At 48.1% G+C, this 11,320-nt stretch overlaps 1 protein-coding gene across 1 annotated transcript in view; it reads left to right on the top strand.

Moving 5' to 3' along the window:
- Positions 1–11,255, top strand: part of VPS53 (vacuolar protein sorting 53 homolog (S. cerevisiae)) — a 62,326-nt gene extending 51,071 nt beyond the window's left edge. The window contains exons 18-22 of the mRNA XM_010009124.1: positions 957–1,105; positions 5,965–6,034; positions 7,971–8,108; positions 10,500–10,604; positions 10,952–11,255. Coding sequence (XP_010007426.1) covers positions 957–1,105; positions 5,965–6,034; positions 7,971–8,108; positions 10,500–10,604; positions 10,952–11,122 — 633 coding nt within the window. The 3' untranslated portion in view covers positions 11,123–11,255. The remainder of the gene's footprint in view (positions 1–956; positions 1,106–5,964; positions 6,035–7,970; positions 8,109–10,499; positions 10,605–10,951) is intronic.
- The last annotated feature ends 65 nt before the right edge of the window (positions 11,256–11,320 follow it).

The raw sequence follows: 11,320 nt of genomic DNA, 5'->3' as shown, positions 1-11,320 counted from the left end.
CTTATGCATGTGCCTAGTTTCCTGTCCTGATTTTGTACTCATTTTTCTCCAGTTTCATCTCCAGCATGAGGAGCAGCATCTCCAGACAGTTGGAGCATGTTGCAGAGCATGTATCTCTGAACAGCAGCAGAGCTAAGAGCACTTTTCTGGATGCTTGTGTTCCTCAGTGAGACCTTGTTATATACACAGATGCTTGGCCAGGCCTTACCTAGTTACCTCCTCTTTTTTTTTTTTCCCCCACATGACTTCTGTGTATTGCAAAGAAGGCTCAGAGGAAGTCAAGGGAGTCCCGTGTCTGGCCCAAAGGGCTGCTCTGTTGTGTCTCTGCTGATGGTAAATGAAAAGAAAATGGGAGGTTGAGTAACTCTTCTTGGTTTGTACTTTTTACCTGTGTTTGGGTTCAGCTGAAGTTGGCATCCTGGCTTGTACACCAGAAGTGTTTTCAGGGTGAGCTATGCTGGGGTAGAGTGCTTGGGACTTCAAGACTATTTCTACCTCTTCCATCTGTCATCAGTCTCACCAGAATTGCAGTCTTGGCTGCCATACAGGAATCCAGACTTTGCAAGCTTGCAGATATTTTCTCAAATGCCTGTAATCAGGATTTATATGGGGGCACTTCATCCCAGCAAACTGGAAACTGTTAAATATGGAGCAGTCTGGCCTGCTCCAAAAGCCTTTTAATCAGAGTGGTCCCCATTTGTGTAGGTCACCAGTCACAATCTCCCTGTTCTGGTGCAAAAAGGGCTCTTCTGGGATTTCTTTGTATCTTGTTGTGGAAAGGTTTGATCCATCAGTGTAGTAACAAAGAGCTTGACCTCGGGGGTGAGCTGCAGAGGCAGTCTCTTGATGACTCCTTAGGGATCTTTCTGCAGGAAGTTTGTACAGTTTTCCTCACCTATTTCTTGAATCTTAATTAATTCAACAGTCGTTTGGGTTGTTTTTTCCCCTTTGTGCAGATGCAGTGGCAGAACGTGGAACATGTTGGTGACCAGAGTCCTTATGTGACCTCAGTGATTCTCCACATTAAACAGAATGTCCCCATCATCCGTGACAACCTGGCCTCCACCAGGAAGTATTTCACTCAGTTCTGTATCAAGTTTGCAAAGTAAGTTACCAACATGGCACAGAGCTTGGGGGGGTCCCTGGCATGTAGCATCAGTGGCTGTTGGTGTCTGGGTGAAGATTCTCTCCATCCAAGGAGAGAAGAGAGAAATTTGGTGCATCATTTGACTGAAAATAACTTCTGGCACCATAAGGAGGGCACGTCTGATGAGTATGTTCTGCCTTCACAGTCTAAAAGCTACTTTTCTGTGCAAAAATAGTTCAGTAAGGGAGGGGAAATAAACATTCAGATTTTGGGGGATATTATGAGTATGTTCCTATCAAATCACTTAATGTTGGGCAGCATGAAAGACCTGGAAGGTGAGACATAAATTCCCTTGCCTCTGGGTTTGGTGTTGAGGCTGCAGCTCTTCAGCATCTCTCGGACATCTAAACATTGAAGCTGTGTGTCCAAACCCAAAATTCAGTTCTGTAGGAAGATACTTTGAACTCCTCCCTCCTTGCCTGTGGCCAGCTGAGCTTTGCATGCCAGTGCCCTAAGAAAAAGCCACGGGAGGACTCGGCCAGTTGTAGCTGCTGCTTTTGGGGTTGCACGTGGCTGTGCTGGTGGACTTGGGAGCAGCACCACACAGATCGTGTGTCGCTCTAAAATACCTTAACGTTTCATTCATCTGTAATAAGCTAATCATCCTAAAATAAACTGGAGGGCCTGGCAGTGACTGTGTGGGTTTGAGACCAGAGCTCCAGCAGGGAAGGATGCAGCTGGCCCTCCTAAGAGCTGTTGGCTTTGCCAGGGAGACTGGCCTGAGGGTTTCGTTCCCCCTTTCTCCCTGGGAATACTCATTAGGTTGCATTAAGGAGCAGTTACTGATAAATCATATTATGACATTGCCCATAATCACTGTTTGAAATGCTGTCTCTGTGAAAATTTATTGCACTTAAGCCTTCTGTGTGGTTATGCTTCAATTTTATATCGCTAACATGGTGATAAATAAAAGACCCCATTTACTCAGCTGTTCACAGCACAGTCCTAATACCTCAGCTTAGTTGCCTCCCTTTTAACTTTATTGCTAAGCACATACCAAGCAAACTCTGGATAAAATACCCAGAGCTCACATTGGGGAAAAGTTGAGCTCTGAGCTGAGTGCCTTCGCCATGGCTTGTCCCACAGAAGAGCACAGAAAGCTGCAAAACAACCACTCCACTTCAAAACAGTTTTGGTACAACTACAGCTCTGAGCTGCAGTGCATTAAACTTAGGACACAGTCCTGAATCCACTGTGGATCAGTGTAGAAGGGAAGATTTGATTCCTGAAGGTTGTTTCTGCCGGATCATTTAGAATCCTTCTGCACAGGTTGGTTCAAAGGAGAGCTGGCCCAATGGTAAGGGTGGACTGACCTACTTGAAATGCTTGTGACATTTTAATGAGTACAAACGTGCGTATTTTTGAAGCTCTGAATTCTTGTGGACTCTGCTGGCCTGCCTGTTATAAATACCTGGCCTTTTGTGAGTGTCACAACGTTGAAAATCCTTTCACAAGGCATTGTGCTGCTCCCTATGCTAATGCCTGTGTCTCTGTGAGCTGCCAGCCCCTGCTCTGCTCTAATGGGTTGTAGAAAGGGCTCGTGTTGAGTTACAGGACCACAGGGGAGAAGGCATCTAAAGTCACTAAATTTAAAACCGAGGGATCTGAGCCAAGTCTGGAAGAAGAAAAATGGCCATCAGAAATTGTAGCAACCCTCCAGCCTCATTTGTCATTTTTGTTTTGACCAATATTGCTCCCTTGAAACAGGGAGAAGGAGGCACTTGCAGGCAGGGTGGGGGGCTCTGTTCTCACTGCACCTCAGCCCTTATCCTTTGAAATCAAAAACCGCAGCGGTGAAGCGGCGGCTGCTGCGCCGGGATGTGTTTGGGAAGTCTGTGACCTGACCTCGGGGAGGAAGAGATTAGAACCGAGAGACAGGAAAAACAAACAGCTCTCCCCCTTGCCAGCAGAGCTCCTGGCCCAGCAGGAACAGCCAGGCCTGGTAGGCGAGTGCTGCAGGGCTGCCCTGGCCTGTGCAGGGGGGTCAGGGGGAGGAAGATTCTGATGAGGAGGATCCGGGAGGTTTTGAAGCTGAGCTCAGCCTGGGTGAGTGTGCCAGGGCTGGTCACCACCTCAGAGGGTGGCATAAAGCAAAGCCCTTCTCAGCTGCAGTGACTCAGGGACACCAGGTTGCTCCAAAGGATGTCCTGAGGTACCTCATCCCCTATTGGACAGACAGACTGTGGTGGCAGCTCTGTCTGCCTCACGTAGCCAGGCCCTGTGCTCAGGGCATCATCCCTGCTGGGGGCTGGGAAAACACAGGCTCTGGCAGAGCCCCTCCTGCTGGATGGGAGCCCCTCAGATGCTGTGGTTTCTGTGCTTTAGGTTCCTCATCTGTCTTGCACTGCTTTATTGTTACACTGGGGACTTGTCTGCTTCTACGGAGGGTTTGCTGGATTCAGTTTTATAGCTGAAACTGTAAATGAATTCTGGCATCCAGTCTGGCTGTGCAGGGAGCAAAGGCATTTAGAGAACAAACCCGCGTGTGGAGCGTTACCCCAGAGTGTGCACGTACTGTTCACATCAGGATTGCCTGCTGGCTGCTGAGAGCCAAGCACTCAGGCCAGCCCAGGAAAGACACTCCAGTGAATTTTTCAGTGAAGTGCAATTGCTCTTGATGGTCTCTGCTAGTCGAAAAAAAACAACAACCCAAAGGAAAAAAGAAAAAGGCAGAAATACCAGGGCAACCCTTGGATCTTATGGTTTGTCTTCTCTGTCCTGCTGCAGTTGAGAAGCTGTTTCCAATAAGGCAGCGTGAAAGAACAGGCATGTGGGGATGGAAGGTCTCTTTACCCTTCTGCATTGATTGTGGGTGGCCATCTCAGGGGCCTGGGAATTGTTTCATGCAAGACAGAGTGCTGAATATGGGAGACCATGTGGTTATATAGAAAAGATTATTAAAAAAAAGAAGGGAGGGGGTCCTTTGGCTGCTGGTCTGCCAGCCTGCAAAAAGAAAGGCTTGCCCTGTTTCTCATGCACAACATGAACTTCAGCTCCATGCCTGACCTTGCAGAGGGAGACCTGGACCTACATGCAAGATCAGAGGTGCAATTAATCTCTTGTGCTCTTCCACTTGTAGCAAACTGCTGCATCCAGAGCTGCTACTGCACAATCATTTTATAGGATCACCTGAGCTCCAGTTGTGTTTAATGCTCTCTAAATGTCCTCTGGGAATCAGTTCCACACCTGAAAAATGGCCTTTTAAAGCAGATAAGTTACATCTCTGCTGTCATGCTTCCAAGCAACAGGAGACAGGTCTTGTTTTCCTCCTCTTATTTATATTTGGTTGCCAAGGCTGTTTCTCTGGTGGCCAGATTCAAAGCTGGGGCAGCCCAGTAGCTGGTTCTCAACAGTAGTTTGAAATTGTTCTCCTTGATACCTCTCCAAGAAAAGATGATTCACTGAGAGAGGTCGTGGCTGTGTCTGAGGGAAGCGGAAGGGAAGGAGCCTTTGCTTGGAAGGGCTCTTCTTTGAACCATTTCTTTTGATTTGCTCAGCAGCTTGGCATGCTCTGTGCCTGAGTTACACTTTTGTCATTCTTCCATGAGAAAGGGTGAAAAATAAATGTCCTGGCTTGGAAAACAGGTGGCAGGACAAACAAAATGCTGTCCATGCTCCTTGCTTCGTGGGAAGGAAACAAATAGCTTGACAGATGCAAGGGGGAAACCACACTGAATTTAGATCATCACCATATTCAGCACCTCATGCAAAAGGACAGAAAACAGACCCACTTCTATGAGCTTAGGACAGAACCATTAAGATCTAAGACCTGCCATCAGGTCATGGACAAGGTCCTGGAAACGTGAGCTTTGTAGGCATTCAGCCAAAGAAGAGTATGTTAAACACAAGGCAGCAAAAGGAAAACAAGTACGGAGAGGTGTGGTCCTGACAGATGGAGTTTGTGTTGCTCACACTGGCCCCTCTCCTCATGTTGAGCTCCTGAGTTTTCCCAGTGCTGCAGCTCAGTTGGGAAGGTGGGGCAGGAGCTTGTCCTGCAGGTGCTCAGCCAGCATTTCTGCTACATCTGCTTCTCCACTGAAGAATGAAACTACCACAAAGCCTAAAATCGAGAAGCAAAAATCTGAGCCCAAAGTTGATGCTCTGGAGGATGTTGTCCAAGATGGACAATATTGGCTGTCCATCTTTGCCAGTTCTCCCTGGTTGAGTGTATATAACTTGGTCACTTTTGTGAGTCTGAAGTCCACGTTAGTGAAGTGGGGTGGTGTTTTCCTTTTCACAAAACCTTTTCTTGTCCTGCTTGTGCTGGCCAGCAGCTTTCTGGAAGAGTGCCTTTCTGTGTGAGTGTCCAGGGCTCAGCAGACCTCCAGCCTTGGCTGGACCTCAAGTTCAGTGTGTAATAGGCATGTTATGGAATTACTAACATGCAGTAAAATGTTGGTTCTGGATACAATCAAGAAACTTCCCCTCTGTGAACAGTTACACTAATCCTGGCCTGTTGCTGGTTTTGTTATGTACAATAGTTTGTTTGCTTCTTCTTGACCTTGTACTGTGATACTTCAGGTATAGTTTATAGCAATTTATTTACACAGAGCATGTGTGCAACTTCTCAATTAACTTAGCAATCAGTATGGATTAAAGCAAAAAAATTGTCCCTAGGGTTGGTCAATTTGTTATTTAGTATATTTAGTCACTCTATGACTATATTTAGTGTGGCTGGAGTCAGCTTGAGAACCAGGCACTGACAGTGTCTTTGGGGAAGCCCATCCTGGTTTGGCTTTGCCTGCTTTGTTACCACAGATGACTGTATGACCCCAAATAGTCGCATGTAATTGTGTTTTTCTATCTCTTCTCTGCAGCTCCTTCATTCCCAAGTTCATTAACCATCTCTTCAAGTGCAAACCTATTAGCATGGTGGGTGCAGAGCAGGTAAGAACAAGTAATTGCATTGGCTGTGATATTTCATCACTTTTGGGTTCAACAAGTCAAGGCAGTTTTTGGTAAAAAGGGGCAGAAGGCTGAGTTACTGGTACAGCTGAGGCAGCAGGGATGTGCTCTGGTACAGGGCAGAGTGGGAAGCAGGTTTATGGTGACACGTGGTCACTTTGCCAGTCAAAGTTACAGCAACACAGGGACAACAAACCCCTCACACACCTCTCTAAGGTGTGGTGATGAGATTGTCTTCAGTGTGCTCACATCACACAAAGGGTAAGGAAGTTCCTTGTGGCAGAAAGTATGGCAAGGAGCTCCTGTTTTCTTCTCAGACAGGCTTGTTTTTCTGTCCCATCCCATTTCACAAAATAGGTCATCACTTCATTTCCCTCTGCTGCTACTCTGCCTCCTTCCCCTGCAGGATGGGACCCTGTGACTCTGTGAGGTTAAGGTTTGGATGAGGAAGGTTTTCAGCTGTCCCCTGCACATCCAGCTGCTCCCCTGTGAGCTGATGAAAAAAAACAAAACAACCAGGCAGAATCATCTGTAATGGGGTTGCTGTGAACTTCAAATTGGTGCCTCAAAAGCTGCTTGGGTTTTAGGCATCAAAGCTGGATTCTGATCAGTGTCTCTGCAAAATGAAACAGGAGCTTTACATCAAAACCTTCTTTCTTAATGGAAAGCAAATGAGTGAAGTGCAGTCCCTGCTCATCTTGTGTGATGAGCAATAACCTGAGAGTGATTAAATGAAGTCTTATTTTAAATAAGCATCTGAAGTGATTAACTTCAGCCAGTGGTGGGCTTGTGGCTGATGTTAAAAGGTTTTAATATTACAGCAGTGGAATAATTTAGTTCTTCAAAGCAGGCTGGGAAGGTTTTTATTAGCCTGGTTCACAGTGAATACTTCTCATTTTAAGTGGGACACACCTTCCTGGGGTTAGATGTCCAGAGGTCTTTTCAAGCTGATCTTCTCTGTCTCCACGGGTCCTCAGTTGATTTAGCATCTTTTAAACTCCCCCCTGGTCACCTGTCTGCATCTTCCCACGCTGGTTTCTCTCCCCTGGTGCAAATGTTACTGTGGAATACATTTTCCTGGTGTTCCTGGTCCTAAACACAGCTTTTCCTGCTATTTACTAATAATCATGTTTGAAATCTGGACACAGGTTTTCGGCACAGGGAACGAGACCTGTGAGGTTTCACTTGTTGTGTGTATCTGTCTGACTTAACAAGTCTCCATCTTGGGAAGCTTTGGCAGAGAGTTAGCAATTCCAGGGACCTGAATTGGGTAGCAGGGGCAAATAGATGAAGGGACACAGCCTGCAATGTTGCCTCTGTGGGACAGGCTGCAGAGTGTGCAGAACTTCTACTGGACAGGAGAGAGTTTAGCTGCTGCTTATTTATCCACTGATCTAGTAAAAAACAACGTACAGGCTGTGAGATCAGTGTCCCTGTGAGCAAAGGATGTTGAGCAGCTCTCAGTGGAGCTGTGTTGTGTTGCAGTTTTCAAAACAAATCAAGTGGTTGAGTAAATGCAGAAGCTGTGACAGAATGGGTGGCTGGGTGCAGGAGGAAGTGTGGTGATAATCCACATGACCTCAAAATCTAACAACATGGCTGCAGGTAATCAAGAGTGTTTCACTTTATGCTGTCAAGGAAGAGGATTGGAAATCCCTACCTTGTGCCAGTTATTGAGCTGCCATGAGTTGTTTCAAGTGCTCTGTTAAAATCAAGGAGTGGTGCTGATCTGTGGCCATAGGTGATTGTGTCTCCTTGAACTGTCATCACGTGGGTCAGTCCCTCCTCTTCCTGCAGTCCAGCTACTGGGACATTTTCCAATGTGGGAAGTGTTAAACTTTTAAGGAGGTTGGATTATAGCAGCTAGTGGAGCTGCATAAAAGGGACCCGAGTAACAGGATGTGATTAACTCTTGCAGCTGCTGCTGGACACTCACTCTCTGAAGATGGTTCTCCTGGACCTGCCCTCCATTGGGTCCCAAGTGGTGAGGAAGGCTCCTGCCAGCTACACAAAAATTGTGGTGAAAGGCATGACTCGGGCTGAAATGATCCTGAAGGTAACTCAAGACTTTTGATAACCTGCCAGCCAGACTGCTGGACTGGGAATCAGAGCAAGCAAATTCCAGGGGGCCCTTCCTTTGAACACAGCAATCAGCAATTGCACGTGAACCTACGGAGCTTGTCCGGATGTGCTGCCAGCTGCTCTGCAGCACTGGTTTTGCCCCCACACTATTAACATCACATTTGAGTTTTCATCCTCATTTTTCAAGGTAACCGAGGGCTCAGGTTCTGCTTACTAGGGGAGCTGGGGCACCAGATTCCCTCAGGAGCTTGTAAAAATCAGAGCTAGCATCCATAAGAGGCTGTGGCAAGGCAGACCCTCCAGTTCAGGTTACTCCAGGCCTTTGTGTAGGCTCCGTGGTGCAGGGGAGCCAAGTCGTGCTTGAGTCACCTGTTTACTGTCTAGTGTAATAGCCAGTGCAAACATGTCTGGGTTACTGTATTCACCAGAGCCCTTTTTCATTTTCCAGATCTGATGCCTGGAAAATGACCCAAAAGCAGTGTGTTGTCTTCATAGAAAGTAACAAGCAAAACAATCTCCCCTCTCCCCTCTGTTGCTGGAGTTAAGAAGTTAGGTTTAATCCCAGGAGAAGCCATGGGAGCTGTGCAGCTGTACCCTGCTCACCAGCAATGCTGTGAAGGTGTTCCTGTGAGTGAATTAGTGGGGCCTGGGCTCAGGCAGGACAGGCAGCTTCCAGCCAGAGCCCCCTGTAACCCTCAGCCAAGGCAAGGGGGGTGCAGAGCCTGAGCCCTCTGTGCTGGCCTGTGGCTCAGTGTGGCTTTGCTCCCCTGTCCAAGGTAACATCACAGCCCAGTTTGTGTTCTGAATTCAGAAATTAGCTCTGCAAGTCCATGCTTTTGGGGTAAGGTGGTTTGGATGTTAGTAGACATGTTAAAACAAGTCTAAATTTTCTTCCAAATGACCTAAAGAACAACACCCTGGTACTGCTGACAGAGGAGTGGGAAAGATCTGTGCCAGTTGCATACAGAAGCAGGACTTTCCTTGGAGCCTGCATGTGAATCAGAAAAGTACCAGAGTTCATTTGTCTGCCCTTAACATCCCATTGGCTGCATGGGGATGGAGATGGAAGCAATGCAGGGAGTGCAGGGTGCAGGAGAAGCATGCCCAGGCTGCCAGCAGTGCAGCTCAGGCAGCAGGAGTGTCACTGAGCTCCTGGATGGCATGGACAAATTCATCCAGCTCCATCCTACAAAGCACAGATGCCAGGGGGGAGGGCGTCAGGGTCTGCACATCCCACAGACCCGATTCCTTTCCCCTCCAGCTATGCCGTCTGAAGTTCCAGCTTTTCATCTTGGCAGAAGATTTTTACAAGGGCTGTAAATTAAGGATTTATAAGTGTATACATGGCTATGATGTTTCATTGGTCTGAAGTGCAGGGAAAGAAAGAAATGTCTCAGTGACAGAATACAGTGTGGGGTGAGCTGGGTCAGTGGAAACATATGGAAACGTTTTCAGAGACAAGGAAGAGTCTGGGCCTGTGCTGTTTCTGCCCTGCATGCAGGCACACAGTCACACACACATGCTTCCCCAGGAAGATGGCTTGGCTGCCCAGCATTATCAAAGGATATGTTCTCCATGGAGCTCTCTGCTTATGGAAGGAAAATGTAACAATGACTAATCACCTTTCCAGCTTCAAGGCTGTTTTAATTTTTTTTCCTGACTTGACGGTTGCTGGGACTAAGAGGGTGTGAGCTCCAGGGAAGCCATCAGCAGGGGGTTCACAGCCTCCATCCCAGGCTCTCCAGAGAAGCTCACAAGAAGAGCTGCACCCAAAGGACAGAGCAGCTTCATGTGGCACCACTCACCCATCAGGTTATGTGTCAGAAGCAGATTGCTCTGACCTGTGCAGCCCTAGGGGCAGAGGGGGTGACTGCAGTGTTGTCACCTTCCCCTGTGATGCTGACCCTGCTCTACTCCAGGCAGGAGGGAGCAGGAGGGACACAATCCAACTGTGGATTTGGACTGCGTCCAGGCTGCCTGACCTGCTGGGGACTTTCAAAGTGTCCCCCTGCCACCAGCAGGCATCTCCCCAGCCAGTTTCCCCCATGCAACAAGATGAAATCTGGAGCTTTGCTGCTGTGCCAGGTCCTGCCAGCCCCTGGTGTACAAAGTCCTGCTGCTCTTTGGAACATGATGTGCAGCCCTTCAGGTCCAAGCACTGCAGGGAGAGACCCCATCTTCATCGCTGCTCCTCACTTTGCTGCTCCTCACTCACTTCTCAGTTACTAGCAGCACCTACAGCCTCTGTCTTGTTCCTTAAGCATTTTATTTTAGGAGAAGCCAGTCCTGCTGTGACTCGTGTGCCTGAGTTGACTGAGCTTTAACTCCTAGAATTTGTGTCATCTCTTTGGTCTTGTCTTGGCAGGTGGTGATGGCTCCACATGAACCCCCAGTTGTATTTGTTGACAATTACATCAAACTCCTTGCTGACTGCAGCACAGATACCTTCCAGAAGATACTTGACATGAAGGTTAGAACCTGTCCCATGGGGACATCCACTAGTGCTGTGTTGAGATTGTTGGTGACTTTTCTCAGTAGAAGTATGCAGGGGTTTGGAGGTGGGACATGCACTCTAAGGTGAGTGTGTCCTCTCTACCCTGAAAGTGTGTAGAGTTGCTACTGGAAAAGAGATTTTCAGTTCACTTCTCATGCTCAGAGCTGCTCTGGCTCCCAGGGCTGAGCTCGGTTGTCTCTGGATCACCCAGAGCTGCACACGCCGCTGTTGGTGGGTGAAGAAAAGGTTGGGGTTTGCAGTGAGCTCTCCTGCAGCTGTCCTTGTGCACACCGAGTTACTTGACTGTCCCTTTGCCCCTGCAGGGCCTGAAGAGGAGTGAGCAGAGCAGCATGCTGGAGCTCTTCCGCCAGCGCCTTCCGGCTCCTCCCTCGGGAGCAGAGAATTCCAGCCCTCTCTCGCTGGGCGCCCCGACGCCCGAGCAGGAGTCCTCGCGGATACGGAAACTGGAGAAGCTCATCAAAAAAAGGCTCTAAGTGAGCAGAAAGGAAACTGTTGCTCAGGACTAGCTGCAGTGACTGGGAGCAAAGCTCATCAGACTTGTGATTTTTACAATGTGCTGCTGAGAAATCCGTGTCCTGACGTTCCCACACCCTGGGATCTCTTGCCCTTCCTGGGCCGCGTCTCTGTCCTGACCCAGGGAGGCTCTGACCAAGGTGTTTGCACTTAGCTTA

Source organism: Chaetura pelagica, unplaced genomic scaffold (genome assembly GCF_000747805.2).
Source record: "Chaetura pelagica isolate M959 unplaced genomic scaffold, ChaPel_1.0 scaffold72, whole genome shotgun sequence".
Taxonomy (NCBI): domain Eukaryota; kingdom Metazoa; phylum Chordata; class Aves; order Apodiformes; family Apodidae; genus Chaetura; species Chaetura pelagica.
This window is presented reverse-complemented; position numbering and strand designations above follow the sequence as displayed.